We start from the raw sequence: 9,274 nt of genomic DNA, 5'->3' as shown, positions 1-9,274 counted from the left end.
TTACCCAAGGCCCCAGGCTTTTTGCTGAGAATAAAGTAAGAGTAGGCCCTTAGCTAGAAGCAAGAGTTTTAACTCCTGCTAAACTTGTTTTTCTGTACAAAGGGCACGCTGAGGCAAAAAGATGTGGTCAGGGCCCCAAAAAGAGGAACTAGAATTGGATAAAGGGGAACCAGAAAATCTGTTAAGTTATAACAGCTTTTAGTTTATTATAGTTTATTAAGTTGTTTGTGTGGGCGTAAAATATAACTCTTGATCATTTGACCAAAGGTACACCAATAGGTATTTTTGGGTACAAGTTCCTCAAAAAGGCTCAAGCAACATGTAATAGCTTAACCGCAAGTAGACCTAACACTTACAAAACTTTCTATAGGGAAGTAGAAAGAGAGCAGACTTGCAATTAGCTCATAAATGATATATTAACAGCAATTGTTTCTAGCAGATGTTTAGAAGATGTCATTGTATTAGCCAAATAAGGTATCATCGGATGTATAAGCTCATATGATAATTTGCGGTTTTCAGCTTTATAAGCACAGGTATCACTGCTGTAAGGCAGAGCGACTTACCCCTTGCTAGGGGACCTGTCGTCTCTCCGTGCATATGCATGTATTCTCTGATTAATCAATAAAGGAGCCTCAGGCTGTCTGATCAACTCAACATGGTGGTGGTCATTTCCACGACACGAAGAAGAACATCATCAAACTGTGACAGAATGGAGGGGTGGGTGCCGGCGAGCTCAACAAGGCGGAGCTGGTTTCCCAGCTGGAGAAGGTTGATTGGACCCAGGCAGGGAGCCAAGAGGGTCTGAGAGCCACCAAGTTGGCAGCAGGGCTAGCTGGCCGGGAGAAGGAGCAAGCTGAGACCATGCGAAGCAGCTAAAACAAGAACTGGAAATGGAGAAGGGGAGGGACCAGAGAACCCAGAGAAGGGTCACTGAGGAAAGTCCCCGAATGCCAGCTGCACAGGGAATCTGATACCAAATGTTTGCCTCAGGGTAAGGAGGGGGTGGTTGCCCTGGGACACACTTTGAATTGCAGGAGCTCCACACCTCTGTCCCGCTCAGGTGTTGGCTGATAAATGCCTGGTGCATGTCTGGTTACTCGCTTTAGCCAGTCAATAACTCTCTTCTTCTTCTTCTTCCATAGCGAATAAACCTTTCGCTTGTGTATTACAGGACTGGCTTAAGACGCTGTCTTCGGTGTAGGGTCCGGGGCACCAACTGAGCTGGGGTTAGTGACTGGTGTCCTGGGACTGCAACCAGCCTGACTGTGGTGTGATTTTTGGGACCCTTCATCACAAAGTCTAGTTCATCTGGGTGGCAAGATAGACTGGAGAGGCTAAGGGGCCTGTCTGTGACCCCATGGTGAGACTGTCACGTTTGTTACTGGCCTGGTGAAATTATACAACATCCCACCACTTTGGGGTGTCTGCCCTGGTTTTGACAGTCTGCCCTGAAACAGACACTCACAGTCATGAACCACATGGGACAGCATGACAATGGGGTGAACAAAGAATCCAGCATCCTGACTCTCCAAAACACCTGCTCTAACCCACTAACCCCCACTCCTCTCCCAGAGATGGAGAGAGAACCCAGGAGTCCTGGCTCCCAGCCTCACTCTCATGTCATGTGTCCAGGTCAGGTAAGGCTGGAGTTTTGCAGGGGGTGTCTTATCTGTCAGATTCCAACTCCCCTGAGCACCTAGGGAGCAAAAAAAGAGAAGAGGAAGATATTAATGAGTGTGTAGGAGCAGATGAAGGTGGGGACATCCAGAGGAACTGCTGGGACAGAAGCTCCACCCACAATTCCCCAAACTCCACCCACTGCCCCGCCCCAGGACAGCCCTGCTCTCCTCATGCCAGCCAAAATTCCACATCTGCCTTGGGAATGTGGAATGGGAATGAGGCTGGCAGCCAGGAATCCTGGGTCCTATCCCAGCTGTGGGAGGGGAGTGAGATGGGATAAGGTGGTATCATTGGGCTTAGGGACAAGAGTTAAGGTTGTCATGGGACTAAGGTTGTAATGGGGTCATGGTTAAGAATATCCTTGGCTGAAGGTTCTCATGGGCGTGAGGTTCTGGATTGAAATGTGGCATTTCTCTTTCTTTCTTTCCCCTTTTTATTAAGATTTTTTTAAAAAAATACCAATCTAGCTAAATTTGAAAAGAAAGTGTTGCTTCAAAGTGAAAAGTGCAAATGGTTCCTTTGGAATATGTCCAAGAAACACTTCCACTTCTCTGAATTTTTCTTCATCTAAAACTGTTTGGCGAATTCAATCTGGATATGTGACATTTTAGATGACCCCAAAATACATATTTCAGTGAATAAACCATATCTCCAAACGATGTCACTCAGCTGTGCTGACTAGCACAAGAAATACACAGCTCTAGACAAAACAGCCAGTACACCTACATGCAATACCCTGGCTCCGGTTCCTCACTGCTAGAGAGTGTGCAGTGCTTTGGGTTTGGACAGAGTACCGTGGGGTGCCCCATATCCTTTCCCCACAGGTTGCGGCTTTTCTTCCAAATCAAGGTGGTTTTCCTGCTCAGCTAGCTTTCTCTGACTTTGTCTGGTCCACAGTTAAACAAGAATCTCCTCCCAGCTATCAAAGCATGCCCATCTCCTCCCCTCTCATTCCGGTCTTTGCCTGGCTTCTGCCTGAAGTTTCCTGCTTCTGTGAGTCTTCTCTCCAGTTAATGCGTCCCCATCCCAGCACCTGGGTGTCTCTGCTTCTCCCGGGTTTATTTTTTTGCTTCCCCCTGCTTGCACAGGAACTGGGGGGTGGATCCTGCCAATCTCGGAGAACCCAGTTTCCAAGGTGTGTCTGCCTGAATGGGTGACCATTTAAGGTCTAACAAATGAACATTCTCCCTAGGTTTGCTGACCCAGCCCTCCTCGGTGAAGAAACGTTGGGCTCCACATGAAGGCTTCACAGCCCAACAATTTCATAATACCGACAACTGGATGGGGCAGAACCCCAAATCGTCACTGGAGTGATGCCAAGAGAAGGACGACAGGGCCAAAAAAAACAGGGTGGAAAATTACACTTAAACCTAAACCCCACTATAAACTCAATCCCAACTCCCAACCTTAACCCCATAATAACCTTAACCCCAAGCCCCATGATATCCTTCACTTTAACCCCACAATACTCTTAACCCCATGATAAATGTAACCTTCAAAACCATGATATCCTTCATGTTAACCCCATGATACTCTTAACCCCGTGATAACCTTAGCCCCAATCCACACGATACCCTTAACCCTAACTCCATGATATCCTCTACCCCATGATAACCACATCCCTCACCTAGGCACTGTCCTTGTCACTTTCTTCTGAGCACACTCAGTTGGCAATAACACAGGGGAAGTGATAATCACCACGCAGTGACCTGGGCCATCACACTTTTTCATTTGGTTTTCTAGGGCACCCGTACTGGGGTGACACCAGGCAGAGCAGAATGAAAGCAGTCACAACATGTTCAGCATGTTAAATTTAGCAGCTGTTATTTCCTTGCTTAGGTTCCCAGAAAATCAGTCTCCATTATTCTCTATAGATCTAGGGAGGGGCACACAAATGCCCATAAAAACCTGCCCCGGCACTTACATTGTTCAGTCGGGTTTTGGTCGGAGCACTGGAGGCAGCTGCATGCAGCCAAGACAGGCCTGGGGAAGGCTGAACCATGGGGTGTCTCTGTTCCCCAGCGGCCCTAGCACTGCTGGCAATGACTCTGCTGCAGGGTGAGTGTGGGGTGGGGATGTACGGGGAGGGGAGTGAGATACAGATTGTGGGGGAGGGAATTGGGCTAGTGAATAACAGGGGGATCCAAGCCCTTGGCTCGTGATAGATCCCCCAGCCCATCCACCCTGGATTTGTACATTCAGTTCTGAACTGCCCCTCTCAGATCAATGGGAAGTGTTGATTCTTGCACCTACTGGTGAGAATTGTGGCTAGTGCTGAGGATGGCAGGGCTGCTCTGGGGCTATGGGTGGAGCTACTGGCACTCAGTCCCCTCCACACACCTTCTGCAATGCCTGTGAATAGCTCCTCTCACCCCCAGCACACACATTAATATCTTTCCCTTCTCTTTCTTCACTCCATAGGTGTTCAGGGGACCTGGAATCAGACAGGTAAGACACCCACTGCAAAACTCCAGCCTTACCTACCCTGGGCATGTGCCATGAGAATGAGGCTGGGAGCCCAGACTCCTGGGTTCTAACTCCAGCTCTGAGAGCGGAGTGGGGGCTAATGGAGGGAGGGAGAGGGGCTGAAAGTCAGGACTCCTGGTTCTTTGCTCTTCCCATTTAAATGCTACTCCTCTCCAGGGTGTGGTCAGTCCAGAATCTCTGGCCGAATTGTTGAGGGAGGGGACGCTGCAAGGGGCCAGTGGCCATGGCAGGTCAGCATCCAGTACAATGGACACCACTGTTGTGGTGGGTCCCTCATCTCAGCCCAGTGGGTTGTGTCAGCAGCTCATTGCTTCCTGTTGTGAGTAACTGGGATGGGTAGGGACCAGTACAACAGACAGATGTCCTGCCTGGATCTATGTCAGGCAAACCTTCTCTGGATGGCATCACTGTGTGGCTGTTCCCCAGATGCCCCACCCCAGAGGTGGCTGCATCTCAGAATCAGGTGGACCATCCCTTTGCAGCGTCCTGGGTGGTTTTCTCCCAGCTGCCCTACCCCAGAGGTGGCCGCCTCTTACCGTCACTTGTTCCCTGGATCCAACTGCTTTTTTGCCCGTATTTGCAATCCAGTTTCCCCCACTGATCATTCCTTTCCCTCTGCTCCCCAGCTCTTTCTCCCAGTCTGCCTATCATGTGAACCTTGGGAAGCACCAGCTGTCCAATCCCTCCCTAAGCTGGGTCTCGTCCCCTGTGCGCCAGATCTGCATCCACCCCGATTACAACAGGGGGACCCGTGCAGCCAACATCGCCCTCGTGCAGCTGGCGGAGCCAGTGCGATACACCAACGAAATCCTCCCCTTCTGCTTGCCTGGCCCCTCCGACTCCTTCCCTGACAACCACATGTGCTGAGTCACTGGTTGGGGGAGAATAGACTCTGAGGGTAAGACCATCCCCCGGGGGAGATGCTATCACTCTGTGACTGAAACCCCGTGCTCCTGGAGCCCTGTGATTCCTGCTGCATCATGAAATAATCCCCGCCCAGCTCTCTGCTGCCACCTGCCAGCTGGCTAACCCAGACTGGCTGTATCCCTCAGCCAGCTGTGAGGCAGCTAATCTATTGATCTCAGGTGGGAACCTTGTGTTTTAGATACAGATTGTCCCTGCAGTGGAACCCCCCTCTGGGGGCAGCGGGGCACAGATTGGGTCCTATTGCGCTGGTTGCAGCTCTGGAAGCTGGGTGGAGGTGGGGAATGGATGCAGGGAGGTGAAGGGAATGGGACATGGGGATGGGGTGGAGGATGGCTAGAGGGGAGGAGAGTGAGTGGGGGAGGTAGATGGGGACAGGAAATTGTCAGGCATTGGGGTGGGTTGCAGGAGGCGATGGATCCAGTACCCTGGTTCTCTCCCCTCCAGTCTCTCTCTCACCCCCCAAAGACGCTGCAGGAGGTTCAGGTCCAGCTGATAGACACTGCAGCCTGCAACGTCCTCTGCAACATCCACCCAGCCCTGAACTTCAGCAGGGACCACATCAAACCCGACATGATCTATGCCAGCTACGCCAAAGGGCAGAGGGACTCCTGCCAGGTGAGTGAGGTGTTTGGGTTGGGTGGATGTACGTGAGCCCTAGCCTGGGTCCCTGTCACCATCTAGGGCCTGCAGTGAGTAGAACGGCTGCTGCAGCCACAGAGCTCTGGACACAGATTCCTTCGAGCAGGCAGGAGGACCTCTGACTTTTAGAACCATGTGGAGTCACAGCGCCATGCCTAGGCTCCAACTCCTGGAGTCCTGTGATTAGGGCAGAGCCCCAGCTTTTATTTGTGGTTAAAGGAATAGTAGAACCTTTGTGGTTGGGTAGAAAAGAGGGACAATGTGGCTAGAGAGTAACTGAGGCCTGCCTGAGTCTGCAGAGAGCCTGAGTCAGTCACTCTGAGATGGGTAAATACTCGATGAATCAATATGGAGGGTGTTAACTCCCAGTCCCACTGCTCTGGGGAGCCCTACTACTGGTCTCTGTGTAAGGAAGGAGAGGAAGAACACAGCCACCCCAGAACCTGTGAACATAGCGGGGACACCACCTCTGACACCAATGCATCCTTCAGAGAAAGGGCATGGGAAAAGCACACCATGTTCCTTTCACTTCTCATGTTGGTTTGGACAAAATATACAGGGTAGGGGGCCATAGGGTGGTCCCTATGCCTACAGCCCTAAGGGGCTGGATTGTGGATGCTTCGGGATGGGGATGAGGGGAAAGGCCCTCACTAATTCCAATTTCTCTGCTCCTCCAGGATGACTCTGGGGGGCCGCTGGCCTGTGACCGCAATGGGACCTGGTTCTTGATGGGATTTGTGAGTTGTGGGGATGGCTGTGGCCAGCCCAATCATCCCAGTGTCTATGTCCGGACAGTGGCCTACGGTGAATGGATTTGAGGGCACGTGGTGTCCAGGAGCCAAGCCACATCCATGGAGAACAGCATCTCTGGAGTAAATGATGCCAGATCCTCCTTCAGCACCTACACTCTTCTCTTCACCACTCTCCTGATGTCACTGTGACCCCCCCCTTCCATTGGGATGCACCCCCATCTCTCCCTCCTCTGTTCACCCAACACTGAAACCCTCCACTGTCTGGAGGCAGTGTGAGGTGGAGATCGGATAGGATCTGAGACCTATCAGCAATGCCTGAGTCTTCAGAGAGCCTGACTCTGTTGCAATGAGAAGGGAGGGCTGCCCTGAGGGTGACTGAGTCTGCAACACTGCCTGAGTCTGCAAAGAGCCTGAGCCAATTGCTTGGAGAGGTGTGAACTTCCCAGAATGTGACCCAAACAGCAACACTTGCTGCATCTCTAGAGAGCCTGGGCTGATTTCATAGAGATGGGTGAACTGGCACAAGTGTAACTGGTGCAGCGATGCTGCCTGAGTCTGTAGAGAGCCTGAACTAATTACTTGGAGAGAAGAGCACTGCTCCAAGCACCTCTAGTGGTCAGCGCTGGGGCATGCATACCAGAAATGTTTGGGATTGGCTCGCTGGGAAATGGGTGGTCTAGGTGGGGCAAGGCTTATAGGTAGCCCCTCCTACAGCTCCAAAGTGGTCCCTGTGTGTGACTGCATATATGGACGCTGCACTCCCATCACATGTGGTCAAAAATAAAATGTTTTTGCATCAAACTCTGCTCCCGGGTTTCCAGCTGGGTTCAATGGGCCCCTGAGAAACACCAATTGTGTCTGCGAGATCTGTAGCCTCAGACAATCCCTACCCCATCTGTTCCAATGGGGGACTCATCAGTGTCATAACCCTTCCAGCCTCAGCTTCCACAGATACATTTTCAGATTTAGGGGCTGCCAGGCTGAAATCCTGCCCCACTCTCTAATGTGCGCTCAGATGGTCCTTTGGATAGCTTTGAGGTTAGTCCTGGGACGCCACTCTGTCCTACACACCACTTTAATTACTCAGCTCAGTGCTGTGGAGTGTCCTCTCCCACCCACTTTTTATCCAGCTTTGGGCTCTCATCTTTCCTTTCTCTGGGATTGTGGGACCCGAGCAGGCCCCTCTTCTAAGTTTCCCCACATGACCTTACAGGGAACCAGAGAGCTGTGGGGCTGGAAGGGACCTCAAGAGGTCACCTAGTCCAGCCTCTCGTGCAAAAGCAGGACCATGTAAATCTGGATGAACCCTGGCAGGGGTTCATCCAACTTGCTCTTAAAAGCCTCCAGTGACGGTGATCCCACAACCTCCCTGGGAAGCCTGATCCAAACGACCTTGAGTAGATTGACCCTGATAGTGGATTTCTAGAATCTCACCATCCTGTTGAAACACTTTGGATTCAAAGCTTCACCCATGATCTGTGCGTAACTTACCCGGGAGCTCAGAAGGATTCATTCCCTGCAACTCCGGCGACTGTTCCAGCCTCTGGATTTCTTAGGGGCCAGTTTGTAAAGGTGTCCATAGCGACCAACAAACATTTGCTTCTAGATTCTGTCTCCAGCAAAATCTCAACTATGTCAACAGCAACGGGCCCCCTCAGTGCCCCCAACAAATTACCGCTGCGTCCTGGCGCTGCCTGTCTTAGGGGAGCTCTTTTTCACAAGGAGCATCACATTTCCTGCCTCTGATTTCTACTTCCACCCAGCAGAAATTTGCCCTTCGCTTGGCTAAGATTTTTGCAACCCTGAAGTGTCCAGTGATTTTAAGATCATGGCATGACCCTTTTCAGAGTGTCCTTTTCCAGTGTCTCTGGCACAACCAGCTGATCCCTGGACTCATCACCTGCTGGCGCTTCACTCTCATCACCAGATGGCAGCAGAAAGCTCCTTCCTCAGCACAAGGCTAGATGAAAAATTTCAGGTGCCACTTTGTTTTCAGCTGTGAGCTGTTTCGGCGGGAGGAAAGAAATCCCACAGATTGCAAAATGTTTTGATGATCAATTTTACGAAAGAAAAAGCACTAGGGGGCTCTTGGACACCCCCATGCTAGACCCTGCTCCTCTCCCAAAGTTGGGGACAGAACCCAGGAGTCCTAGCTCCCAACCCCATAATGTAACCCACTAGCCCCTGCTCCCCTCCCAGAGCTGGGGAGAAAACCCAGGAGTCCTGGCTTCCAGCCCCAGCAGTGGCTATTAGCATCCCCTCTGGCTACACCTCTCCCACCCCTGGGAGCCGATCTCCTGCGAGGCAGCGCCCGGCTCCGGGGCAGGAGGAAACAGAAACCAGCGGAGGTTTTACTTTCAGTTCTGCCGGAGAAAATGCCGGGGAGACAGAGCGAGCTGTGGAGCAGATCATGGGGGGGAAGGGGAGAACTACCATCCCCGGGGGGGGCAGGATCTCCCCCTCCAGTCGATTGCCCCCCTGGGGGCAGATTTGCCCCCTCCAGGCTACCAGCCACCCAGATGTCTGTGACTCTCTCTCGGTGGGAGGCTGCTCTGGTCCCTCCTTAGCTTGGAACACGCACCAGCACCAGCACCCAGGCCAGCTGGGAGCCCAGCCCCTCCCCCCGGCCAGCCCCACGTGTGCCCTGGGGCCAGACAGCTCGGAGATGGGGGGTGATCTGGGCCGGCCCCTGGCTGGGTAAGGACATAGGACAATGGAGGCCCCACTCCCAGGAGGCCTTTTGGCGGAGGGGCTGGAAGATCCTTCACTGGGCGGTTTCAGAAAGAGGC

At 52.1% G+C, this 9,274-nt stretch overlaps 1 protein-coding gene across 1 annotated transcript; it reads left to right on the top strand.

The window, feature by feature from the left end:
- The first annotated feature begins 3,722 nt into the window (after positions 1 to 3,722).
- Positions 3,723 to 6,551, top strand: LOC115640270 (prostasin-like). Its single transcript, XM_030543047.1, has 5 exons — positions 3,723 to 3,738; positions 4,324 to 4,486; positions 4,794 to 4,956; positions 5,560 to 5,709; positions 6,411 to 6,551. The coding sequence occupies exons 1-5, from the start codon at positions 3,723 to 3,725 to the stop codon at positions 6,549 to 6,551; spliced, it is 633 nt and encodes a 210-aa protein (XP_030398907.1).
- Positions 6,552 to 9,274: the final 2,723 nt, after the last annotated feature.

The sequence above is a fragment of the Gopherus evgoodei genome, unplaced genomic scaffold, assembly GCF_007399415.2.
Source record: "Gopherus evgoodei ecotype Sinaloan lineage unplaced genomic scaffold, rGopEvg1_v1.p scaffold_270_arrow_ctg1, whole genome shotgun sequence".
NCBI classification, from domain to species: Eukaryota; Metazoa; Chordata; order Testudines; family Testudinidae; genus Gopherus; species Gopherus evgoodei.
Note: the sequence above shows the minus strand (reverse complement) of the source record. Positions and strands in the feature narration are given on the sequence as shown.